General features: G+C 45.2%; 1 protein-coding gene across 2 annotated transcripts; it reads left to right on the plus strand.

Annotated features, from left to right (window-relative positions):
• LOC140399252 (uncharacterized) lies at nt 1-25,617 on the plus strand. Of its 2 annotated transcripts, XM_072488687.1 has the most exons (6): nt 1-686; nt 2,405-2,761; nt 6,753-6,920; nt 14,265-14,992; nt 20,643-20,866; nt 23,898-25,617. In XM_072488687.1, the coding sequence occupies exons 1-6, from the start codon at nt 26-28 to the stop codon at nt 24,514-24,516; spliced, it is 2,757 nt and encodes a 918-aa protein (XP_072344788.1). In that variant the 5' UTR covers nt 1-25; the 3' UTR covers nt 24,517-25,617. The 2 variants fall into 2 exon arrangements, with proteins under 2 accessions (XP_072344788.1, XP_072344789.1); XM_072488688.1 differs by lacking the exon at nt 6,753-6,920.
• The last annotated feature ends 2,283 nt before the right edge of the window (nt 25,618-27,900 follow it).

Here is a 27,900-nt window from a genome sequence, read left to right on the forward strand (position 1 = left end):
ATTGATACCAAGGTCGGCACGGGTAATGTCAGAGTATAGTTCACTCAGGAGTGATGGGGTATGTGAAACAGATGCCAAAATAACCATGAGTAATGGAATTCCTAGCAACTCTGATCATGAAATGCTTAAATCAAAGGAAACTCCATCCTGTCCAAGAAAGGACAAAAGCAATGCTAACCTGCACACAAAACTCAAAGCTGGATGGAGCTCGAGTGAGACTATGAGGGTGAATAATAGTAGCTCAAGTCTGGATTCTGATAGTGCCGATTGGACGGGTAGGGGGAAGAGGGCAATGCGAAAGACATTGAGGAAAACGGTGTGTCCAAGAGTAAAGAGGGTTGATAATACTGAGTGTAAGTGCCAAATATCTACTGGTAATGTTGTAAATACTGCAAGGGGACTACTGGAAACACAGCATTGGAAGAATAAGGCTAACATTGATCAGGAGAGCGGGGACAGCAATGATCCTGGGAGAGGCAGGAGTATGAGGAAGAAGCTACGAAAGAAGAAAGTAAGGAGAAGAGGAGCGAGAAAGGAAGCTGAGGTAAAGGATGAAGAACTTGTTAATTGTGTGAACAAAGATCATCAGAAGACGGCACAGGAGAAAGAGGAAAGGCAAGAGAACACAAATGATCTGGAAGATGGTTATGTGGATTCTGTCACACGGAATGAAGCAGTGGAAGATGGTGAGTAATGAAAGTGCTACTTATCTTACTAATTGTGCATGCGTCCATTGCAATCAGAGTGAAGAAGGCAGCATCGGACTCTTAAATAATGTAAAGAAGGTGGCAGCGAATGGAAAGCCTATTTTGCCTCTCTCACCATTTCTATTCTCTTTGAAGTCAAAGTTTACGGCAATCAGATTACACTTTGCGATCACATTATTGCCATAAATTATTTAATAGATGACCCCGTGCAAATATGTTTTCCTGGTGACAAAACACGAAGTGTGCGTAGCTCCATGCCAATCCATTTTTGACCAAAGTGAAAGTGTGCATCTGACTGGTAGCATTATGTTCTCAGGTCCAGTTTTTCTTCTAGTTCTTTCTTAAGACTTTTGCAGTGGTCCACTCCCACAGCAATATCTCCGTAGCATTCTTCACATGTCAGCTTAGGCAGGGAGTATAGGCCTTGACAGGCACCGTGGACCCAGGTGGATGGTGTGGACCTAACTGACCAGAATAAGCCTAATTGACTAAAATGGGCGTAGATGGTCAGTAAGGGTCTATATGGTATAGGCAAGCTATTATGGAAGTGTTTGATATACAGAAATAGAGAATGTGCTATCACTTGAAAAAGAGGCAAATTGATCCAATTTTCAACCAATACTGTATCCACTGTCAAGGACCACTGGACAGTAATAAGGGAAATGAACCATGGTTGACCTTATTCCCTCAGTCCAAGATCACTGAATTTCAGGGAATTTGTAGCAGTCCAAACACTTCCTTGACTGGCAACAGAATTAGTGGCCTTCTGGTAACTCAGGCTTGGGTCACACCAGGCAGTGCCTTTGGCCCCTATTGCTTGTCACTGGCAGAGCAATCTTTATCATATTGATTTCAGTTACAGAGATACATGGAAAAAGTACTGGTAACGGGATGGTAGTACAATGGTTAGCACTGTTGCTTCACAGCGTCAGGGACCTGGGTTCGATTTTTCGGCTTGGGTCACTGTTTATGCGGAGTCTGGACTTTCCTACCATGTCTGCATGATGTGGTGTTCTTTGTGTTGCGAATTTTAGGATGGTTGACGTAGTGTTCACAAAGACCACAAAATAGTTTTCGATTGAACAAAGCTATAAATTTATTAACACTATTTATTTGGATTCGACACTTCCTCCTATATAATACACAGTTGATAATTAACATATAACTACACTTATCTACTACTAATCTCTACCTATTACATTAACTATGATCTGCTCTCTCATACTATCTTTCCTTCAGTTTGTTCTCTAGCGTTGTCCTCAACCTCTCCCCCACAAGGCTTAGCATCAATGTATTATATACTTGTACATCTAGCACCCTCTAATGATTGATTTAGACATTACATTAACCCTTGCAGTTCTTACAATTATGATAATGTCACACATGGGTTTCCTCCCACAAGTCCCGAAAGACGTGCTTGTTAGGTGAATTGCACATTCTGAATTCTCCCTCTGTGTACCCGAACAGGAGCCGGAGTGTGGCGGCTAGGGGATTTTCACAGTAACTTCATTGCAGTGTTAATGTAAGCCTGCATGTGACAATAATAAATATTATTATTATTAACGAGCCACGCCACACTTGTGATTCTTACTTTAACTCACTCTTGTCTCACTCGTCAAAACTCCAGTGCAATCAATACAAAGTTGTTGGTGTTTTTTTATACTTATGGGGAAACAAACTGTCGACTTTATTACCAGGTTTCCTGAGAAATGAAGCTGAAACCTTCGACAACCATCCCAACAGCGTCGAAGAAGAAATGCCGATTGCGGAAGAAACAGAGAAGGGACCCGGGGGTGACATTCAAGCGCAGAATCCAACAATAGGCAATGAGGAGACACCAATAAAAGATAGGACTGATGTCATGCAGCAAACATCGATCAACGAAGAGTCTGCAGACCTGAGAGGAGAAGATGTTCTCGGTAGAGAACGAAAGGTAGAATGCACAGAGGAGAAAATTCAAGGCGGCAACAGTGAAAATGCAGAGAGACCCAGTAAGAAGATTAACCAGAAACTAGAAACCCACCTCAGTAAAGACAATCAGCTCTGTAAAGATGGTGAGTAGGAACGTGATGGCGGTCTGACTGCTGTTCTGATTAATAAAATCTTTTAACCACCATACGAGCTGGATTGAAACCAATAACGTGAATCAGACATAAAAGCTTTCATAGTTGGAAACATGCTGCAGGGTGATCGGCATTTTAAAGAGGAAACACAGAGAATATACCGTTGCAGAAACAGGCCATTCAGTCCAACTGGTCTATGCCTATCCCATCCCATCCCCATGTAACTATATCTATTCAATTCTGAATTCTCCCTCTGTGTACCCGAACAGGCGCCGGAATGTGGCGACTAAGGGCTTTTCACAGTAACTTCATTGCAGTGTTAATATAAGCCTACTTGTGACAATAAAGATTATTTAATAATTTATTATTCCTTGGCCCCTCATATGATTATCCTGCTTTCCTTAAAAGCATCAATGTTATTTGCCTCAACTACTCCTTGTGGTAGTGAGTGCCACATTCTAACCACTCCGTGGGGAATGTAGTAGTGACTATCTGATAGTTACAATCAATAGTTTGTGTCTCTTTTTCGAGTGATAACACTTTCTCTATGTCTGTGTATCAAACACTTCCACAATTTTGAAGGTCTCTATCACTCCACCTCCTCTTTTCCAGAGGAATGAGTCCCAGCCTGTTCCACCATTCCTGCACACTATCAGCTCTCAGTCCTCTTACAGCTTTTGCAACTTCTCCAGTGCCTTCAATTCCTGGAAGGGTAGTGTTGGAGGATATAAATGTTGCAAACCCCTCACCTCGACCTGATCCAACACAGACACCCCACCTCACCATAAGAACGTAAGAACGAGGAGCAGGAGTGGGCCATTCAGCCCCTCGAGCCCGCTCTGCCATTCAATACGGTCATGGCTGATCTCATCTCGGCCTCAACTCCACTGTCCTGCCCGTTCTGCACAACCCTTCAACCCATCACTAATTATAAAATCTATCTCCTCCCTAAATTTTCTCAATGTTAAATTTACCCGACAACGACCCCCCCCCCAACCCGACATGACACCCACCCCAGCCAAACACACCGTCGACCAACCCCCCTCCCCACTGATGTCTGAACTTGCACCCACACACCCCACTCACTCACCTTTGAAACTCACACTCTCCCTTTCAATGGTCCCTTTAAACTATTTTGCCTTTGTGGTGAACGTATTGCTACTACAATTCACCACTGTATTGTATTGTATTATGTTGATACCCTTGTGGGCTCCGCCTGTGGCTCTGCCCCCTCGGGGGTGGTATATAAATCTGCAGCCTGTAGGCGGCACTCAGTACAGAGCAGTCGCAGGCAGGCACAGATCTAGCTTATTAAAACCACTGTTCACTTCTACTAATTGTCTTGTGTGAATTCATGGTCCCATCTGCCTTATGACAGCTAGTGTCCTCCTTTGCTCCGCTCCTGTTACAGTTTGCTGCTGGGGCTACTGACTTGCTTCGCTTCTTCAGTCTCACCCGGCCTGAGTCGGGAAGATCGGACGAGATAGGCGCTTTGGAATTCAAACAAAGGCAAGTCGCCACGGAGTGCCAATCTACTGCTGATTGCCACTCTGAGGAAGTTACGGGGTATATTTCAGACACTCAGACTTGGCATAGAGCATTCCCTGGGAATAGCTAAATGTAGAATAAATTAGTTCTGATTTGTGCCCACAATGTGCCTCTGCACCAAGCTCAGAATAATGGTAGAAGATGAAATATTATTTAAAAATGTAAAACCTGAAGTGTGATTGTTTTTATCATAATGGAGAAATTTGACATTCCCAAAACATAAAATTAGTTTTTCAGGACCAGTGAAGTTGTTCAACAACACCTGTGAACCAAATGCACCATTAAAACCCCAAATACACATCAAAAGTTGTAACTTTTCAAGGACTTTCACAGTGAGACTAATCACCTAAAAGGGCACGCTTTCATCAGTTCAGTGATTTCTAATTGACTGTAGCCTTGGGGAGCACTCAGGGCCAGGGAGCGAAATCACAGGCCCTGGTGCTTCCCCCGTTTTTGAGCCCCTTAGTCGCACCCCACCAACTCACTTTAACCCTCTCCCTCAATCATGCATCATAGTTTTCCCCTTTTAAGTTTCACCAAACAATCACAGAAATATCCTAATTAAATTATTATGTCCATTGTTGGCATCTGGTTACAAATATCATCTGATTTTGGCCAAGGTTAGTATCATGATCAGTACAGGCTTGGAGGGCCGAAGGGCCTGTTCCTGTGCTGTATTGTTCTTTGTTCTTTGCATGGTTGCAGCATGGTTCATTAATATTAAGAAGTAGCAACAAAATGTTGTAGTGTTAGTTTACGTGCACCCTATAGATGACCCCAGTGTGAATATTAAACAAACCAGGAAGTAAACATTTTATTTTAACAGCATCATGCAATATTGATAATTTAAAAGTAAAATGTCCCATTAGTCATTTATAAAACCCATCTGGTTCACTAATGTTCTTTAGAAGGGGAAATCTGCCATCTTTATCTGGTCTGGCCTACACGTGACTCCTGACCCACAGCAATGTGGTCAACTCTTAACTCCCCTTCGAAATGGCCTCGCATGCTACTCAAAAGGGTAATTAGAAATGGTTAATAAATGCTGGCACAGCCGGCGATACCCACACCCATGAACAAATGATAACACTGATTTTGGTGATTGTCTCAGCCCTCATTAATATGTCCTGTACATTGCACCATATTGGCACAGAGACAGTAAATCCATATTTGGGGGAAAGATTCAATACTTGCAACCCTGAAAAATTGCAGAAGATCTTTCCCATTCTGTATAAGTAGAAGAAGACTTTCTTCCACCTGGGTGTATGATATTATTCAATATAATTATTTCATACAAGGGGATTCTATTTCATCACTAATCTCACAGGGTGGAAAGATCAAATTATTCTTGAGCAACAAAATGGAATAATTGAACATAGGTCTGCACTTTCAGTGAGAAGCATTGGAGCCCTCTGGTGTCTTTGTGCAACATGACTTTTAAGACTGAATGGTATCTGTGTTTTCTTGATCAGCAAGTATGAAGACTCTGCTGATTTCTGCTTCTCACTACACCATATTTTCAATATCCAATATGCAACACAACGTCATCACAATATTTCAATACCTCAAAAAACTCGTAGAAAGCACCAAGATAACGGGTAATAGATGAGCGGGCAAGAAGACAAGACTGAAGTCAATGGAAAAGAGTCTTAAGAATTGTGTGCAGTATAAAACATGTTATTGATTCATCAGAGTGACTGGAGGTGAAATTGGAGTCCCAAAGCTAAGGGTAATTAATCACTCAACACTCAACTAATGTCAGGAAAGTGGGTACAAAGAAATCACTACATCTACTAAACAATTCAACTCTATAGACAACCCCCCTAACCTGCGCTCAAACCTTCCGCCCACACCATCTTTAACATTAAACCCCGCCCCCCCCCCCACCGCTGCAAAAATGCATCCAATTGGCTCCAAAATTGCAGGAGCTTCAATTACCATTTTTCAAGCAAGACCACTCGCCTGGTAGTTATTGTGCTGGTGTGTGGGCGGCACGGTAACACAGTGGTTAGCACTATTGCTTCACAGCACCAGGGTCCCAGAGTCAATTCCCGGCTTGGGTCACGATTTCTGGGGAATCTGCACGTTCTCCCCGTGTCTGCGTGGGTTTCCTCCGGGTGCTCCGGTTTCCTCCCACAGTCCAAAGATGTGTAGGTTAGGTGGGTTGGCCATGATGAATTGCTCTTAGTGTCCAAAACGTTAGTGGGGTTACGGGGAGAGGGTGGAGGCGTTGGCTTAAGTGGGGTGCTCGTTTCAAGGGCCGGTGCAGACTTGATGGGCCGAATGGCCTCCTTCTGCACTGTAAATTCTATGATTCTGTGATACTTTTTGAACATGTGTAATCAGTTTGCACCTTCTCTCTACCTGCGGCCACTCACATAAATATTTTTTGGTAGGTGCATTATGACTTTTATTTGTAACTTTATTTGTATAGTGGAGCTAGCTGCATGGGTTCGAGAGAAGCTGGCTTTGGTCCTTCAACGTGCCGAGTGCATCCGCTCTGAAGCGGAGCTCAGTGATACCAGTGAGGCCAGCAAAAGCGAAGAGTGGAAGGAGAGTGAGGAAGATGCAAAGAACCCAACAGAGGGGCGGATGAGAATCGGTGAGGAATATCAACTAACTGCCAGCTCGGAGGTTGCACAAATGCACAGAATTGGAGGGCAATAAAAGATCAGTTGATCCAACAAGCCTGCTCCACACATCATGGGGATCCCACCATCCTCTGCCCCCCACTCCCCCTCTCCCCCAATGAGATAGAGAGGTCAGGGAGAGAGACAATGCTTCATCAGCAAAAAAGATTAATATTTGTACTGTGCTCAGTGACCCACATCGACTCCTGGTCTTGTAGCACCTTGATTTAAAAATTCTCATCTTCATTTCCAAATCCCTCCATTATGTCTAATCCTCCTCACCTCTCCAGCTGAGCAGTAGCATGACAACCTCTGATGATTTCGGTGCTTCCTCAATTCTGGCCACTTACACATCACAATTTCAATTGCCCCACCATTGGTAGCCTTCAGCTGCGTGGCCCCAAGCTCTGGAATTTCCTCCCTAAACCTCCCCACTTCTCTTCACCTCTCTCGCTCTCCTTCTTTACACCACCCACCTCTCAGGCCAAGTCTTTGGACACCTGTCCTACCCTCTCCTTTGGTGGTTCACATCTTGTTTCGTTTGATGACATTCCGGTGAAGTGCCTTGGGATGTATCGCTGCATTAAAAATGCTACATAAATGTAAACTGTTGTTGCTCATCACCCTTTGCATAAAGGGGTTAAACATGGGCAGCTTCCCTGCCCTCAGCCTGAGCCTGGTTATTCCGGTTCTAGAGTTCCGGTCAGTTATGAACATTACTGTCGTGAATTTTCCCAGCGCTCTGGAGAGGCTAGGAGGCGGGAAGCCTTGTAAAATGGTGCTGGGAGGCATTGGGAGTGTTGCCTAATGCCTTACGGGTGCCACGGGATATTGCCAATGGCAGGAATGGAGGTCATAGAGCGATAGAAGTTTACAGCATGGAAACAGGCCCTTCGGCCCCACTGGTCCATGCCGTCCAGTTTCTATCACTAAGCTAGTCCCACTTGCCCGCATTTGGCCCATATCCCTCTATACCCACCCTGCCCATGTAACTGTCTAACTGCTTTTTAAAGGACAAAATTGTACTTGCCTCTCCACTGCCTCTGGCAGCCCGTTCCAAATGCTCACCACCCTCTGTGTGAAGAAATGTGCCCTCTGGTCTATTTTGTATCTCTATCCTCTCACCTTAAACCTATGCCCTCTAGTTCTAGGCTCCTCTACCTTTGGGAAAAGATGTTGACTACCTTATCGATGCTCCTCATTACTTCATAGACCTCTATAAGATCACCTCTCAGCCTCCTACACTTCATGGAAAAAAAGTCCCAGCCTATCCAGCCTCTCCTTATAACTCAGACCATCAAGTCCTGGTAGCATCCTCGTAAATCTCTTCTGCGCTCTTTCTAGTTTAACAATATCCTTCCTAGAATAGGGTGACCAGAACTGAGCACAGTATTCCAAGTGTGGTCTTACCAAAGTCTTGTACACCTTCAACAAGATGTCCCAACTCCTGTATTCAATATTCTGTCCAATAAAACCTAGCATGCTGAATGCCTTCTTCACCACCCTGTCCACCTGCGACTCCACCTTCAAGGAACTGTGAACCTGTACCCCTAGATCTCTTTGTTCTGTAACTCTCCCCAACTCCCTACCTTTAACTGAATAGGTTCCGCCCTGATTTGATCTACCAAAATGCATCACCTCACATTTATCCAAATTAAACTCCATCTGCCATTCATCAGCCCACTGGCCCAATTGGTCAAGATCCTGTTGCAATTTTATACAACCTTCTTCACTATCCACTATGCCACCAATCTTGGCGTCATCAGCAAACTTACCAACCATGCCTCCTACATTCTCATCCAAATCATTAATATATATCACAAATAACAGTGGACCCAGCACTGATCCCTGAGGCACACCGCTGGTCACAGGCCTCCAGTTTGAAAAACAACCCTCCACAACCACCCTTCAGCTTTGGTCGCCAAGTCAATTTTGTATCCAATTGGCTACCTCGCCCTGGATTCCGTGAGATTTAACCTTTTGCAACAACCCACCATGCGGTACCTTGTCAAAGGCCTTGCTAAAGTCCATGTAGACAACGTCTACCGCACTGCCCTCATCTACCTTCTTCGTTACCCCTTCAAAAAACTCAATCAAATTCCTGAGACATGACTTTCCCTTTACAAAGCCATGCTGACTTTCCCTAATTAGCCCTTGCCTGTCTAAATGCCTGTAGATCCTGTCCCTCAGATACCTTCTAACAACTTACCCACCACAGAGGTAAGACTCACCAGTTGGTAGTTCCCGGGCTTATCCCTACAGCCCTTCTTAAACAAGGGCACAACATTTGCTACCCTCCAATCTTCAGGCACCTCTCCTTAGCTGGTCTTCCAGGGTGTCACATTAAGCTTGCACCAAGGTCCTGGCTAGCTGATATTTTTAAACTCGCTGGGAGGATTTAAACTTTGGGCATTAGTGGCGACAGGGGTTACAGAACTAGGCGACGTTGTGGGTATGAGCTTGTTGATGTAAAATGCAGTGGGCCCTGTCGATGGTACATACCGCAGATTCCATGGAGGTGCCCTCTCCTTCTCCCTGGCAGCCCCAGCAGCGGCCAACCATTATCACTGGCTGGCAAGGCTCTCGAGCTGCCTGCCCACCGATCGGGTTGGCAGCTCAGAGTAGTCAGTCGCCAAACCTTAATTGGACGCCAGTGCTGGCGGCAGTCTCTTAATTGGCTGCCGCTGCTAAATTCCCATCCGGGGGTCCCACCCACCGCCAGTGCGAATTCAGGAGAGCTTTCGGCCCTGACAGAGGGAGCTCCTACTTTTTGGAAATATTTGGTGCTCCGGTTTCCTCCCACAAGTTCCGAAAGAAATGCTTATGAGGAGAATTGGACATTCTGAATTCTCCCTCAGTGTACCCAAACAGGCACCAGAGTGTGGCGACTAGGGGTTTTTCACAGTAACTTCATTACAGTGTTAATGTAAGCCTACTTGTGACGCTAATAGAGATTATTATTATATTATTATTAATTGACGTTCAGGTCATCTATTCCCTCAAGTATTGTACTTAAATTTACCAAAGGCTATGGGTGAAAGATATCATCCACCACACCGTCCCCCTGCCAGACCTCCAGGCTAATTCCGCAATTAATTTTTAAAATCTATCATTGAAAGTTAGTCATAGTTGAAATCATCTTGTCTTTCACTGCTCTTTAGGGAAAGAACTTTGACATCTTTACCTGGTCTGGCCTACATGTGTCTCTAGTCCCACAGCAATTAATTCTTCACTGTCCTCTGGAATGACTTGCCAAGCCATTCACTTCAGGGATGGGCAACAATGACTGGTTTTGCCTCGAGGAATTTAAAAAAATATGCATGACTATGAATCTATCCTGGCAGACATTTTTAAAGCTCAGCTTTGGTTTAATAGACAGGCGCCTTTTCTGCGTTCCTGTTGCTTCCTCAGCGATAATGCAATGACCGGGGGCAGAAAATTGGCAGGAACCCGTGAGATTGACACCACCCATTTTTCATATCTGCTTCGGGTTTTCCAGTAACAATTCTGGCAAAAGCCGGCCCGGAAGGAAGAAATCTGGAAATGAAAAGCAGGATTTCCTCTCTGACTCGGAGCTGAACAGTTACTATTTATAGGTGGCACAGAGCCGAGGGGTTATAACTATCAGACAAAACTGAAGAGGGTGGAACACTTTTTCTCCAGTAAAGAGAAGACAAAGGGGCAATCTAATCAAGTTCTTTAAAGCTATGAAAGGGTTCGATAGGGTAAAAGTAGAGTTGAGCGAGAGCAGAACTAGGGGTTATAAATCTATAATAGTTGTTCATAAACCCAAGAGGCAATTGAGGATTTACTTCTTTATCCAGAGAGAGACTACCTTAAAGTAGTCGTGATCTTCCCAAGGGGAAGTCCTCTGCTCATTCCTCCACGCGTCGCAGTATTGCGTAGCACAGTGGGGCGGCACGGTAGCACAGTGTTTAGCATTGTTGCTTCACAGTGCCAGGGTCCCAGGTTCGATTCCCGGCTTAGGTCACTGTCTGCGCGGAGTCTGCACGTTCTCCCCGAGTCGGCGTGGGTTTCCTCCGGGTGCTCCGGTTTCATAGAATTTTCATAGGAATTTACAGTGCAGAAGGAGGCCATTTGGCCCATCGAGTCTGCACCAGCTCTTGGAAAAAGCACCCTACCCAAGGTCCACACCTTGGAATGAGGTGGTTTTCCATTGCCTTCCTCACGAGCACTTAAAGAAACCGAAGTGCTGTTCCTGAAGGACATTCTCTCATTGGCCCTCAAAGTTCTAACCCTTCCCCCATCACCACTGAAAATTTGCTGGTCTCAACATTGGTCAGGACCCGCAGCGCTGAGCATGGGCTCCTCATCTGGGCGGTCTCACAAAAGGGAAGGGGGACAACCACCCCCACCCACCTACCCCCATGAGGTCTCAAATGATTCTGCTACCCAACCACAAAGAATAGTTGAGGTGAAAAGTGTTGATGGAATTAAGGGGAGGCTGGATAAGAGCGTGAGAGAGAAAGAAAGAGAAAGATAATTTGATGCGGTCTGATGAAGAGCAACAGGATGAGGTTCATGTGGAGCGGAAACACTGGCGTGGACTAGTTGGAACCAATGGCCTGTTTCAGCGCTGGACGTTTATTCTGTGCTTGTAGCTTGAGGGGCGCCATACCACATCAAGCACGGCTGACCAGGAATCTCTCCCACTATAATGGCCAGCCCTTGGTGTGTTGGAAGGATTTTTCAGATTGATTCTCAACCTGTTTGGCCACGTTATGAATGAACCTTCCTCGGCCATCAAGCCCTGGAGTGGGGTTCGAACCCTGAGCGCCTGGCTCAGAGACAGGGACGTTACCCGCCGCACCACAAAACCTCCGTCAGTTCTATTTATAGAACTCCTTTATTAGCATCTCATAAAAATTGATTACATATAAGTACTAATAATTCAGTCCTTGAATAATTTATACACCTCAAGAAATTAAACACCACTGAACTTGATTTCCACCCTCATTGTCACCAGCCTGTAGCATTGTACATGCACGATTCACTCCATTTTACTCCAACAAGCCCATACTCATGGCATTGCATTGTTCTGCCAGTTCTGGCTAATAAAGACAAGTTTTACACTAATGCCCAAAGTCAAAATACTCCTAGAAAGTTTTTTAAAATGCAGCTCGCTGAAATCTTGGCTCAAGTTTCATTTTCTTTCATGAGAGGTAGGCATCGTTGGTGCAGCCAACATTTGTTGTCCATTCTGTCTGTGCGGAATCTGCATCTTCTCCCTGTGTCTGGGTGAGCTTCCTCTGACTGCTCCAGTTTCCTCCCACAGTCCAAAGATGTGCAGATTAGCTGGATTGGCTATGGTAAATTTCCCCTTGCTGTTGTTGCTAACTTTGCCTTAGTTTAATTGCTCTGTTTTATCACCTTTGCTCTTGAGTTGCCAGGTATCTTTATGATACCGCTACGTGGTTCAAGTCTGAGTAATGATCAATAATCCAATACACTGATTAGTAAGATTTACATCAAAGCACATTTATTATACATAGTAATCACGACTCATGCATAAATTCTACGTCTAAGCTACTTCTGTAACTAACAGGCCAATACTTAACTTGGAACTGGCCCACCAGGTCAGGGAAACGAATGGCCTTTCGTTCGGGTTCTGAGCCTGCGGGATTCGAAGTTGGTACAGATTGGTAGCTAGGAGCACCTATCTCGTAGCAAGCGTTGAAGTAAGACTTACAGGTTCGATCGGCTGCTAAAGAGTGACGAGAGCTGGAAGAGAGCTGGAAGAGAGAGCGCCTTGAACTTGGGGCTCAATTCTTATAGTCCCCAGGGGCTTCCCGCCTTTCGGGGCGGACCCTGTACCTGGTTCCAAGTGATTGGACTTTGTCCCAATCACTTGGTTCGATTTTCTCCAATGCTGGAGTGGTTCCCTGATCGATGGGCGGTCTTGAGGTGGTCGTTCACCTCCTTTTGTGTGGGCTCCTGCTGGCGCCGAAGAGTCTGGTTTTGCTTTGTGTCTAAATGTTGCTCATTGTTCCCGGGGATTGCTCGTTAGTATGCAGATGGCTGGTGTTTTGTTATGCTGATGGTTGCTGGTATCAATCTTGTCTGGCCTGTCCAGAGGTAAATACACAGCCAGCCTGCAGCTGCTCGTTTTTGTCCTGTTGGCTGACTTTCCCATCAGCCTTTGACGTTCGCCATTTTGAATCGGGAGTTGGCCATTTTAAGTGGCTACACTGTCCAAAGCTTAGGTGGCGTTACGGGGAATGGGTGGGGGATTGGGCCTAGGTGGGGTGTTCCTTCGGAGGGTCGGTGCAGACTCAATGGGTCCAATGGCCTTCTTCAGCACTGTAGGGATCCTATGATCTATCATGACCATCTATCACACCATTTCAGGGGCTGTTAAGAGTCAACCACATTGCTGTGTGTCTGGAGTCACGTATAGGCCAGAATGGGTAAGGATGGCAGATTTCCTTCCTTAAAGGGCATTAGTGAACCAGATGGGTTTTTATAACAATCAAAAATGGTTTGACGGTCACCATTACTGAGACTAGCTTTTCAATCTAGATTTTTACTCATTAAATTTCACCAGTGCTGCCATGGCGGGATTTGAACTCATGTCCCCAGAAAGTTAACCTGGGCCTACTGGATTATCAGTCCAGTGACAGTACCACTACGCCACCATCTCCCCCAAATTGACATATGTATTCCAAATTACTTTGGTTACAGGATTCAGGGAGTAATCTAAACAGCTCTTTCTGATTGGATTAATTTGTGTGACTGACTATTCTTTCTCCTAACTTTGAGTGGTCACTTTTTCCCTAATCCCACAAGTTTTATTTTATTTATTCACAGGATCCGGGTATCGCTGGCTAGGTCAGCATTTACCGACCGTCCCTAGTTGCCCTTGAGAAGGTGGCGGTGAGCTGCCTCCTTGAACCGCTGCAGTCCCTGTGGTGTAGCTACACCCACAGTGCTGATAGGGAGGGAGTTCCAGGATTTTGACCCAGCGACAGTGAAGAAACGGACGATATATTTCCAAGTCGAATGGTGTGACTGACTGCTGGCATCAGTGGAACAGTTTCACAGCCTAAACCATTGTCTTAAACCGGATGAGGGAGGGGTAGGAGAATATTGGAGGAGTGGGGGAGGAGCGAATTTAAAAAGGAAATGGCCATTAGCACCTTGGAAAATCTGCTTTGTAAGTTCAGGTGACCATATTCTTCCATGAGTCAGAATTGATGTTAACCTCCCTCTTGAAGAATTGGTAATACCACCAATACTAAATCTGTAAATGCACCGCTAATACCAGGGACACTAACTCTGATTCATAACTTTTGCAGACGATGAAGTAGATGAGATTGGACAACGCTCACCCAACGAATTGATGAAAAACAAGGATTCTGTTTACACCAATGCCCCTTTGTTGGATGGACGGCAGGACGATGGGGTAACAGCGAGCAGCGGCTCTGCACAGCCAACGCAAATGAAGTTTTGCAATCCGATGACTCCACACCCTGGGCAAACTAGAGGGAATCTATCAGGAACGAGCTCACGGGACACGTGGGATGTTGCAGCCTTGTCTTCTGCCAACTGTTTGAAAGAAGGTGGTGAGCCTTGTCACTTTTCATGCAACGGGTCTCCGTTAATGGGGAACAAGGAAGTCCGAGAGGCAACATTTCCGAAACAGAAACTTAAAGGCCTTGGAAAATTTGATGAGCACCACCCGCTACAGATGCCACCTCCAATGTTTGCAAATCCATCCGATGTAATCGGACGTGAGGAAAGTGAAGACAAACTGACGTCACCTGGCAAGAGGCCCAATTTCCAGCCGCTTGACCACTTAACTCCCGCTAATGGCCCAGGCAGGAAGCGTCTGCCTACACAATGCAACATGGAATTCGGGGATGGCTACATAAATTCTAAACCAGGAACATGTACGGATGAAGATCAAAGCGCAAGCACCGAGCAGCTGCTGGCAAAACCAGCACCCGAAGATAAGGAGGAAGATGAGACCACGTTAATTGTCAGCCCGTGGGGACAGCAAGCAGAAGGCAGGCTGAGGAAACAAGTAATGTATTTTTTTCCCATTAACTCACCTTTTATTGTGGAGTGTAGAAATGTGCATTCGTACACATTGCCAGGCATAGCTTAAAGTACATCAAAGGATATAATGGGGCCGGAATTCAACACTGTTGTGTCTGAGAAGAGGCTGCAGCAATACACATTAGGTCGTAGAAAGGTCTAGGCAAGATTGGTAACTGTGCCCTGCGCCACTGCTAAATGTGTGCGGGGTTTGCTATGAAGGTGGCTACTGAAACCCCCTGCATTGAGCACGAACCAGGAAATGAGGCTCCATTACCCTTCATGAGGCCTGTTTGAAAAGTTGCTTAAACGTAGATGGTGATTGTGTTGCTGCCAGCTCGGACTAATTCCTCAGGCCGGAATTTCCTGGCTGTTCTCGCTGGGGGTGGGATCTTCCGGTCCCGCCCTGCATTCAGCGGGAGACCCCGTTGACAGCAGCCAATGGTGGGCCACCTCCCCGGAACACGCGGTGGGGTGCAGAAAGAAAACACCCATAACCTCTTGTGCGAGCAGACCAGTGGTCCTTAACTATCAAAAATACAAAATACTGTGGGTGCTGGAAATCTGGGAAAAAAAACCAGAATGCTGAAAATACTCAGCAAGTCTGGCAGCCGCTGTGGAGAGAGAGAGAAAGGGGGTTAACATTTTGAGTTGAATATGTTTTGTAGTAGTCACCCTTGACGTGAAACGTAAACTGTTTCTATCTCCACAGATGCTGCCAGATGTGCTGAGCATTTTCTGTTTTTATTTTAGTGCTTAAACTGTTGGCTGGAGACTCCAGAAGAAGCAAGTGGCTATGTTTTAAACAGAAACACTTGCCTTAACTGGGGAGCCAGGACGTGCCTCTGCAGCCTCCACAATCAGACTGTGACCACTACCGGCCGGCCTGCACTGCACCCAGCCCTTCCCAAACCCGCCCTACTCCAGACTCACCCATCAACCTCATGCTGGCCCATATTCATTCGGCCTTGACCGATGAACAATTAGAATGATGAGGCTCAAGGACCTATTTCGGATGCACATCTCGCAAACATTGCTCATTGATTTAGGCCACCTTAATATGTTGGCAGTTGATTAATTTTGTCCCATAACAAGCCTGGTTTGCAGGTAAATAATCAATAAGGGCGTTCTTGGGCTGCAGCATATAGAATCGTAGAATTTACAGTGCAGAAGGAGGTGGATTGGCCATGTTAAATTGCCCCTTTCTTGAAAAAAATAAGGAATAGCTGCGATTTTAATACCCGTTGATAACTAAGTTTGACTCCTGTCAGCCGCAGGCTGTTTTAAATAATGTTTAAAACTGCTTGTGTGCGTTGTGGTCGCAAAAGCTTTTGATGACGATCTATAATCCACGTAAAGGGAAAGGTTGGGAACCACTGTTCTCGTAAATTGAAGCAGCATTTGAAGACGCCTGGCAGAGAGAAGACTGTACATGATCTCAATTGCAGGTGATCTATCTGCGGAGAGGGACAAGGTGTTTTGATTAAATCAGTGGGTTACCTTTGCATTTAAAATGGTTATCATTTAGTCGCTTAATAGTACAGAATATTGCTGTAAAGTGGGACATGTTGTCAAAGTTTTTCGTCTTGCACTCATCAGGTCAAACACAGAAATGCCAAATTTCAAACTCAAAACAATCTATACTACGGGAGAACCTAGCAGCAGTTGGCTATTCGACTTGTCGAGCCTGCTCTGCCATTCAAACATTTCATGGCTGATCATCTAATTAAGTGTGTGAATTTGTTGACAAGTCAATTCTGATTGGCTGAAACATTGCCATGGAGAAAATTCCCTGTTGCCTTCTCCATGGCAACACCCTGGCCAATTAAGGTTGACTTTGCAACCAATCAGGGGCTGGTTTAGCACAGGGCTAAATCATTGGCTTTTAAAGAAGACCAAGGCAGGCCAGCAGCACGGTTCAATTCCCGTACCAGCCTCCCCGAACAGGTGCAAGAATGTGGCGACTAGGGGCTTTTCACAGTAACTTCATTTGAAGCCTACTTGTGACAATAAGCGATTTTCATTTCATTTCATTTTTCACTTCAGCGTCCTTTTCCCTTGTAGTATAAGTTGTTGCCGGGCAGCACGGTAGCAGAGTGGTTAGCACTGTTGCTTCACAGGGCCAGGGACCCAGGTTCGATTCCCGGCTTGGATCACTGTCTGGACTGTGGGTGGAAACTGGAGCACCCAGAGGAAACCCACGCAGACTCGGGGAGAACGTTCAAACTCCTCACATGCAGTCACCCGAGTTCAGAATTGGACCCGTGTCCCTTGTGCTGTGAAGCAGCAGTGCTAACCAACCACTGTGCAGCCTGATCATAGCTGATCTCATCTCGGCCTCATTTCTTCCTTCCTGACCGATCCTTTCTTCTGACTGCGGCACGGTAGCACAGTGGTTAGCACCGTTGCTTGGGTCACTGTCTGCGTGGAGTCTACACGTTCTCCCCGTGTCTGCGTGGGTTTCCTCCGGGTGCTCAGGTTTCCTCCCACACGTCCCGAAAGACGTGTTTGTTAGGTGAATTGGACATTCTGAATTCCCCTTCAGTGTACCCGAACAGGTGCCGGAGTGTGGCGACTAGGGGATTTCACAGTAACTTCATTGCAGTGTTAATATAAGCCTACTTGTGACACTAATAATAATAATTATTATTATTAAACTTTGGCGTTCTTTTGTTTGTCCTGATGAGTGCTAAACGAGTAGCTTTGGTTATAATTTCTTGAAAAGTATTTTTTTCCCCAAAATAGTCTTTAATAGGGGGAGGGTGTCATGCAGATGTGAGGTTACAATCAGATCGGCCATGGTCATATTAAATGGGGGAGCACGTTTGAGGGGCCGAATGGCCTACCCCTGCCCTTTGTTCATGTGTTAAAGTCTGGGCTGAGCAGGACTCAGCTTGGAAACATGGCAATTTTATCACCGATATGTCAGAATATTGTAGGTTGGACCAACTTGCCACCTATTTGGCAATTGGGTGATACAAATAGAACTTCTGACTGAAAATGTAGCCTACCTTTCCTTTACGAATTGAACTTTGTTGACACCAATCCAAATGTTTGGACTGAACAGGACTCAGCTCGGCTGAGCGGCAATTTTCTCACCCTTTTGTCAGAGGGAGTGCCACACTGTTGGAACTTGGAGGTGCCACCTTTAAGACGAGACATTAAACTGAAACCCTCTCTGCCTGTTCAGGCGGGGCATGAAAAGCTCAATGGCACAGTTAGAAAGAAAATCAGGACCCCTCCTGGTGTATACCATTTGTTCTTCAAGCTACACCATCACAAACACATTCAGTGGTCACTGCTGTGTGCAATCTTGACTTTGAGATTTAGCTACAATCAGATCAGGCAAGGCCTTGTTGAATGTGGAGCAGGCCCGAAGGGCCAAATGGTCTACCCCACTTCCTATTTCTTAGAATCTTGCAACAACGCAAATACTTTAAAAGTAATTAATTGGCTGTGATGTCACTTCTGCACAGCCTAAGGATGTGAAAGATGCTATATAAATGCAGGTTCCTTCTTTGTGAGTATTGGCTTTGAAGCAAGTACTTTTAGTGTAAGCAGTGAAGCCCATCCAGCTCCTTGAACAATCATTTTCCTAACCTTAGCCAAGAGTTTCTCCAGAGGTCGACTCGGGTCTAAATAAATGATCTCGGTGGCGACTAAAGAATCCATTTAATTAATGCCAATCTGTGCCCCTCCTCTGCCCCTCAACGCCACAAGATGTTTACTAATGCAGATGTCCTGACTATGAAAGGGCTTGAATGACAAAGCATGCTGAGCGGGGGTGAATTGGCTATTGTTTTTCCTACATTCTCATCTATATGTGGGCCGCACCAAGTGACTAATTCATCCAAGAGACCACAGCTCCACAACTCTCCTATTGTACATCCAAGTGGCAATTCTAGATTGGAGCCTCATACACCAGCAGCACAAATTGCACACGCATCCTCAATGGGTTCCTGACCATGTTAATGGGCGAATCATTGTGGGCAATCCCCTATATGTGGCCCATCCACAAACCTTCATAAAAGCACTAAAGCAAAATACTGCAGCTGCTGGAAATCTGAAATAAAAACAGAAAGTGATGGAAATACTCAGGTTAGGCAGCGTCTGTGGAGAGAGAAATATTGAAGGGCCGTCCACCTGAAAAGTTAACTCTATCTCTTTCTCTCGCCCAGATGCTTCATAAAAACATATATTCTTTTAATCTATTCTGACTTCTGATGCTTTATTCATGACTTCCTCATTCAAAGTTAATGATCTCGTGGTGAAGTTATTCCTTACAGGTTACTCATCTCCTTCCTCGGTGAAGTCTTCACTATTACTGCCCAGGGGGATGCTTCTCTATTAAAGGTGTTTCGTAAATGCAAGCTGTTGTCATTATTTACATTGCCCTCAGTACCGTGATTTCCTATTCTGTGTAGAAGGCAATTACTAACACATCCCTGTGAGTCCATTCTAACGTATTAAAACTGTGCAGCTACCCAAAGAAACATATTAGAGAAAACCTTTATCAATCTATAGTAACTGAAAAAAGAACATGCCTGAAGGTCACACGTTTAAAAAAAAAGCACATCTGATGTCAAACGCCCTACTGTCTAGCACAGTGGTGGGCAACAAGCGGCCCCTCTGGGTTCTGAGTGCGGTCCATGAGACATTTTGTTGACTGTAGCCCACGCACAGGGTTGTCCCATTCCACTGATTTCCGTCCATGTTTTTTCCCCCCTACCGGTATGACTGAAGTGATGCACGCGTAAAGTGAGGGGAAGGGGCAGCATGGTGGCGCAGTGGCTAGCACTGGGACTGCGGCGCTGAGGACCTGGGTTCGAATCCCGGCTCCGGGTCTCTGTCCGTGTGGAGTTTGCACATTCTCCCCGTGTCTGCGTGGGTTTCACTCCCACAACACAAAGATGTGCAGGGTAGGTGGACTGGCCACACTAAATTGCCCCTTAATTGGAAAAAAATAATAATTGGGTACTTTAAATTTTTTTTTTTAAAGTGAGGGAAAGTGAGGTGAGGTGCTGATCACTCACAACATTGACTGCAAGAGCCATGCGCTCCCTCCGTGTCCTAAATGTTTATTTTGTTTTTACCATTTGAAGTTGACGACAGTTCTGTTGATACATAAATGAATACGCATTTTCTATCACGTTATGAAATATTTGGCGTGTATTAAATGTATTAACATTATTCATGGGGTCACGGTTAGTGAAAAAGCCCAATTTCAATCTTGCGGCCCACTAAGCTGAAGGAGGGCTTTCATCCTGCGGCCCACTCACTAGCCTAGGTTGCCCATCGCAGATCTAGCACCAGCTGGGAGGACCACTAGATTCCAGGAAAGCCAGTTTGTAAACCAATGATCCCGAATTACAGCACCGGAGGCCATTCAGGCCCTCATGCTTGTGTGTCAAGCACAGCACGTGAGGGTTTATAGCCAAGGCAATTCTCAATCTCTGATCTCCTGCAAGTTGTCTTGAGGCTGAAGTGGTGCAGACCATGATGGGAAAGACTGAGTATTTGTGGGGATGCTAGAGGGATAAAGTCACGTTCGGGTTAGAAACTTTAAAAGTAAAACTCAATCACCCTCTGCCACAGAGGTCGGTTCATTGTTCAATTATTTTATTTCCCCCATGAAGGTTATGGACACAGTCACTGTACTCAAGGCGTGCAGGTCGGTGGGGCAGTTGATCCTGAGAAACACGGGGCTGACTGATGACCTCCTGGAAACACTTGTCAGCACACTTATAAACAGCGAATCAGAGGTGGAAACAATTAATCTCAATTTAAATAACCTTGGGCCGCACAGCGCTGAACTTCTGGTGGAGCTTCTCAAAGCCAAGCCTTCAGTGAAGTGTCTGCTGTAAGTAGTGCCTTGCCAACACGGTGACGATTGATTTGTCTTATTCATGAATGCCGAGGGGTATTAATTTTTTGAGGCTCAAGTCTTTGAAGCTACAACTTTTTACTCAGTTGCCACTTCCCAATGTCCAGAATCCAACGGCCTGGAATAATTTCTCACTGAAACAAAAGCTCCGGACTACAGGTGCTGGAAATCTGAGCGAAATCCAGAATGTTCCGGGAACGGCCAGCAGGCCAGGCAACATCTGAAGGGAGAGGAAAGCAGTTCATGTTTGAAATTGATGAGCTTTCATCGGAACTGCCAATGAATCTGCGTTTCCAGTCAGCTTTGCGACAGAGAATTTTCAAAGAGGTGCCAGTGCCCCAGTGGACTCCAGGGCAGAACATCTCGTGTTACCTATTTTTTTCTTAATCCTGCCATCTTCTATAAAACGTAACAAAACATTACACAAGTCTAACCTGATTCTTTATGTAAAGATAGTGAACAACAATCAAACACATTGGATCCTGAGCTTTTTAAAATCGGAGGCATAGAGTGCAGCAGTCAGTTAGCTATGCTACACCATTACAAATCCAATTCAGTCTCAGCTGGAATATTTTGTCCAATTCTGGGTAACACACTTTAGGAAGGAAAGTGAAGGCTTATGAAAAGGACAGAAGAGATGTATGAGAATGATTCAGGGGGTGAGGAAACAGAATTATGTGGTAGACTGAAGGCGCTGGGCTGTTCTCCTTGGAGCGCGGCGGCACAGTGATTGGCACAGCTGCTTCATAGCGCCAGAGACCCGGGTTCAATTCTGGACTTGGATGGCTGTCTGTGTGGAGTTTGCACATTCTCCCCGTGTCTACGTGGGTTTGCTCCGGGTGTTCACGTTTCCTCCCAGTCCAAAGATATGCCGGTTAGGTGGATTGGCTATGCTCAATTGCCCCTTAGTGTCCAGGGAGGTGTAGGTTATGCGAAGGGGTTGTAAGGATAGAGCGGGGATGAGGGCTTGGGCGGAGTGCTCTTTCAGAGGGCCGGTGCAGACTCAATAGGTCGAATGGCCTCCTTCTGCACTGTAGGGATTCTGTGTTTCTTCCAGGGATGGCTTAGGCCAGCTCCGAAGAAGAGTTATATTGGGCTCAAATGTTTCACTCCACAGATGCTGCCAGACCTGCTGAGGTTTTCCAGCAATTTGGTGTTCTTAAAATTTGAGGTTAAGAGGAGGTTTGATGGGCGTTTTGACATCGTGAAGGGTTCACACGGAGTAAATAAAGAGAAACAGCTTCTCATGGCTAAAGATCGTTAACCAGATTGAAGATGATTGGCAAAAGTTCCAGAGGGAAGATAAAGGAGAAACCTTCTCATGTAAACTTGCACATGAAAAGCACGGTCTGCCAGGGCAATTGATACAGATTCAATAGTAATCTTCAAAAGGAAATCAGATGACTAGTTGAAAGAGTGAGACAGCAAAGAGGATATGGGGCAAGTGCGGGACTAACTGGATTGCTTTTCCAAAGAGCCAGTATAGACTCAATGGGCTGAATTATTCCAGTCTAACTGTAATAGCAAAGATTTGTATTTAGAAACCACTCTTTTTTCTTTGGCAAGGTGACAGAATCTGATGCAGGAAGCACCAGATGGCTGGGATTGTGACACATACTGCACAGTAAGGTCCAGAAACTAAATTGTATGTCAGTGAATTGCATAGTATTCACAGCACAAAAACAAGACTAAGGAAATTTGTTATGCTCTGTGAGCCTCCTCCCAGCCTTGTTCATGTAACCTCTCCAGCTCATTTCTTTCTCCAATTATGCTATTCACCCCACACCTTGTGGATAGTGGCCCTACCTCTGAGTCACGTGCTCCAGGTTAGAGTCCCACTTGATGGCCACGGTTTGACTGTTCAAAATGTGGCCTAACAGGTTGGTTATCGACCTGGAAACCCTTCCAATATGCCTAGTGCAGTTGGATAGTCTCCTGGTTAGCCATGCTTGATGTGGAGTGGTGCCCCTCGAGAAAAACTAGCCACAGAAACAGACCTCAGCATGCGTTTATCTGCCTTGTGTGCCCTCGGTGTGTGAAAAATGATGATTCACCTCAATTACTCTCTGTGGTAGCAATTTCCATGTTCTAACTACTCTCGGAGAAACACAGGAAGGGCCAATATCTTCAACGTCCACCTACAATTTTAATGGTGAAATAGATCAAGAAGTAGTGATAAGGTGATGCCAGGTTTGGCTTTGAAATGGGAGAACGATTACAATTAAATGATTTTATTAATCACAATCCCATTGGGAATCTGCCAACAAATCAAAATGTTAGAATCATAGAGTCCCTACAGTGCAACGGGAGGCTATTTGGCCCACTGAGTCTGCACCGACCCTCCGGAAGAGCACCCTACCTAAGCCCACTCCCCTGTCCTATCCCTGCAACCTCACCTAACCTGCACATCTGTGGACTGTGGGAAGAAACTGGAGCACCCGGAGGAAACCCACGCAGACACGGGGAGAAAGTGCAAACTCCACAAGGACAGTCAACCAAGGCTGGAATTGAACAAAGAACAAAGAAAAGTACAGCACAGGAACAGGCCCTTCGACCCTCCAAGCCTGTGCCGACCATGCTGCCTGACTAAACTACCATCTTCTACACTTCCTGGGTCCGTATCCCTCTATTCCCATCCTATTCATGTATTTGTCAAGATGCCCCTTAAATGTCACTATCGTCCCTGCTTCCACCACCTCCTCCGGCAGCGAGTTCCAGGCACCCACTACCCAGGTCCTGGTGCTGTGAGGCAGCAGAGCTAACCACTGTGCCACCCCATTTTATGTGTAATTGTTTATATAATCTTCAGTGTATGCCAAGGGTTTGTCTATATTTCATCAGTTTTTGGCACCTGTCGACACTGCAATGCAGATTCTCACTTGTTAAGCACTAAGCAGCGTTTGAAGTTTGATTAATTTCATGTCTAGGAATTTAATGACTTGGGGCATTCGAATCTTCCAGTGTCAATCACATCTGATTACAACCACAATTGTCACTTTCTTTTTAGATTATACGGAAACAAATTGGGTGACAAAGGCATTGGCATCTTGATGAATGGGTTCACTGATCTCTTCATGGCTGAGAAGGCACAGGAGACCAGAGCTAGCATTTCGGTAGGAGAACAGCCTTTGCCATGCCAGAAGTGGCTGCAACTGGCCGAACTTGACATCGGCTCAAACCAGCTGACCAACGAAGGATTGAAAAGCGTAGCCAAGTTTCTCAGACTGAACCCTCCTCTTGACTATTTGGGATTATCCCGGAATGACGCTGTACATTTGACTGGCTGGTGCGAACTTTTTGATATTTTAAAAGACAACAGAGATGTCTCCCACTTGCTCCTTGATGGGAATGTTCTGGGCAATGAGGGTGCAAAATACTTGGCAGAAGTTCTCCGAGTTAATGGGAGTCTCTGTAAAGTGGAGCTGGACTGGAATGAAATAGGAGATGAAGGTGGCCTGGCTCTGTCTGAAGCCTTGTCCTTCAACCCTCGTCGATCACTCACGCATTTGAGTTTAGATGGAAATGAGCTCAGCCTTGGAATAAAGAAAGAACTGAAAGCATTACTTTCAGAAAATAAGCAGGGTCGCCTACACACTATCGGTCACGGATTCAGCACATTTTTTTAAAAATGACAAATAATATCAAAAGGAAGAAAAGATAGCCAACTGATGTTAGAGATCCTACCATAGTTGGTCATCCAGAGCTACTTCTATATTCATTACACTGCACAGATTTTCCAAGACATTTGCAAAATAATGGATTGAAAAAATCTATGAGTTAGTTACCCTGTGCTAAAGTCAGATATAATGTGCAGTTGTATAACATCTCCAATGCCGTAAATGCCCCAAAGTGCTTCACCGGAGTGTTTTCAAAGACAATGTGACACAGGGCCACATACAGAGACATTCGGACAGGTAACCAAAAGCTCGGTCCAAGGAGAGTCTTAAGCAGGTTCAGAGGAGACAGGTGGAAACGTTTTAAGGAGGGGATTTCAGGGCGTAGGGCTCAGGCGGCTGAAAGCATGGCCAATAATGGCGGGGTGATGAATATGGAGAATTGCAGGGCTAACTGAGGGGATTTCATGATAAGTTGAAAAAATACCTTGATTATAATTAAGGAAGACTGCCTCAAGTTTAGAGCTGTCGATGTGAAATAAAGAGTGTAGGGTAATGGGTCAAAAAAGGAAAAAGATCAATTCCTGAATTAGCAGATGTAGGAAAAGGATACGGGGAAAGACAGCTTCTATTTACTATGGTCAGTCATCAACACAAATAACAGCAGAAATGTGGACGAAAAAGAATTTGCCAAGATGAATAAGATTTTTTTCTAATACTTTTTAAAATTGCTAAGCCGAGAAATGTAGATTCCGCAACTTCAAAAAGCATGAATGAACTGAGGTCCTGAGGAAGGTTGCTTACACAACTGGCAATGAAAATGATTAGTCTGCACAGACGGTCAGTCATGAAGCAGTAATCAGTTTTAGTGTTACGACATCCTGGGCTAATGCGCGGTCAATTCCAGCCCCACTTGACCCAGAGGCGCAATGCAAGTGAAATTAGATTCTTTGTTTTCAGTTAAATTGTAAAATATAAACACAAGTAACCCTTTATTAACAGTAATTCTAATTACGTAGGCATACAATGCAACTGACACACACACACAAGAGAGGGAAAAGGCTGGCTGAAAGGTAAAGAAAAAAATAATAAAATAAAAGGATCTTTGATGCACTGGAATGATTTCCAGTTAATGTCTTCCTGAAGCTCAGGTTTTCGTTTCAGTACTTCTTCCTTCTCGGCTTGAGATGGTTTTCTCTGGCAAGGTGATCTACTTTCTCTGCAGATTCAGCATTGTTTCAAGTTTAGAGCACTCTTTGGTTTTAGAACAAAAAGCAGTTCTTTCAGCGAGAGAGGAAGAGAGAGCGTTTGTTTTCCTTTCAAAGTCTGAACACTTCTGCCCAGTTCTCCCAGAAAGCATCATGCAGGAACCAATCGCTGACTGTTGTCAAGCAGAACATTGTCCCTGGCCAACCCACTGGTTGACCGTTAGCGAATCGAGCCGATTTCCTCCAAAACTGGTTCCCAAGATCCACTTGCCGCTGAAAGGCTTCTCCTTTCCAAAACAAGACCTGGGAACACATTGTGCTGAAGCAGGTTGCTTCGGCTTAAAGGCACATTGGTCTGTGGACCCATAATAAAAGCAAAATGGAAACAAAGGAAATAAACAGGAAGGAAGGACTCTCACAACAGTTAGACGGTCTCAGATTTGAGTGATTAGCCAAATTATCAGGAAGCCAATTAACCATTTAAGTATCCATTGCAACCGGTGTGAGTTATTTGCAACAAAGAAACGTGGAAGCGGTCCAACATGCAAACCTGTCCCTGGAGAAATGGAATGAGGACCCCTGCCCTGGCAAATACGGTGGCTCACCATTTCCACAATGCGTCAAATTGAAGTTGAGGAGGTTACTAAATCCCTGAGAATCTGGTCTTTATTGCAAATGCACTGACAATATGAGTGAAACCTATCAGCCAAGCGTTGATGATGGTACCGGTTCTGACCTGCCCCCATATTCTGTGTTTGGGTCCTTCTGACTTGGACTCAGACATGGGATTAGGCTCTTATAGACTGCACACTGGTATCTGCTTAACACTTGTTTATTAGTCCTACATCTGAACAGATTACAGAGTGGGCACGTAGCTCTTAGGCATGATTCCAACCTCCCTTTCTCTGTACTCCAACACATGGCTGACTGGTGCATCATCATCTACATCATATATTAGCAAAGCCCATCTGTTATTCCTTTATAATTACACTAGCCATGTGCGTTCTCATGAGCCCTTGGTGATTTGAATGAAGTTTACAATATTAAGGAGAACAGGTTGGAGAGAAACAAATTCTGTGGTTGGGAAGCCTCAGACTAGGGAACATGGACTAAAAATTGGAGCCACGCCTTTCAGGAGTAGAATTAGCAAACCTTTCTGCACACCAGGGATGGTAGAAGTTTGGAACTCAACTTCCGCAAATGGCAATTGATACATCAATCGTAAGTCTGAGAGAGATTTTTGTGATCCAAATGTAAGGGCTATGAGACAGAGAGTTAGGTCACAGATCAGTCATGGTCTCATTGAACGTTGGAAGAAGAGGGACTAAAAAGAGAAATTTTCTCTCTCATTTGGAATACTCTTCCAGACGCTTCTCCCACAATCCAGATCACCGCAGGAACGGCACCACCGATCATTCCACAACCCTCCCGACACCCACCCGCGGATCGGGATCCACGCTGAAAAAACCCTGGCATCATTAATTAAGGAGTCAGTTACTGCATGAAGGAAGGAAGATATCATGGAAGGGTCTTCAAATGAGGCTTTCAGGATTGAGTTTAGGAATAAAAAGAGGACAGTCACATTCCTGGGCCCCGAACAAGCAATGGGTCATAGTGTAAAAAGAATAATAGGGTATTTTAACTTCCCCACCATTATTTGTAATAGTCATAGGGGACGGATTTCTTATAATATATTCAGGCGTAATACATACGTCTTTCTAATGTCACTATGTAGAAGGCCCAACAAGGGATGGTGCAGTGCTGGATCTAATTCTGGGGTACAAAGTTGGACAGGTGTTCGAGGTGGCAGTGGGGCAACAACTCTGAGAGCAACCACAACACAGTAAGATTCAAGTTTGATTTGGAAAAGGGAAAAGATGATCTGCAGAAAATTGTTTTCGATTGGGGTGGGCGGGCCGTGTTCAAAAAGGAAATGGGGAGAGTACAGGCCAAACATGTTCCCTTCAGGGTGAAATGTAGGAACATCAATCTCAGACAAATCCTGGATGTCCAGGACTGGATAAGAAGAGAGGCTTTTAGCAGGTACAACGGGAGAAAATCAGCAGGGGTCTTAGTGCAGTAAAAGACGTGCAATGGGGAGCTTAAGAAAGCAATTAGGAGAACAAAGAATGGCATGAAAAGGCATTGGCGTGTATGATGAGGGAAAATCCCAAAAGGGAAAGAGTAG

This window comes from Scyliorhinus torazame, chromosome 22 (genome assembly GCF_047496885.1).
Source record: "Scyliorhinus torazame isolate Kashiwa2021f chromosome 22, sScyTor2.1, whole genome shotgun sequence".
NCBI classification, from domain to species: domain Eukaryota; kingdom Metazoa; phylum Chordata; class Chondrichthyes; order Carcharhiniformes; family Scyliorhinidae; genus Scyliorhinus; species Scyliorhinus torazame.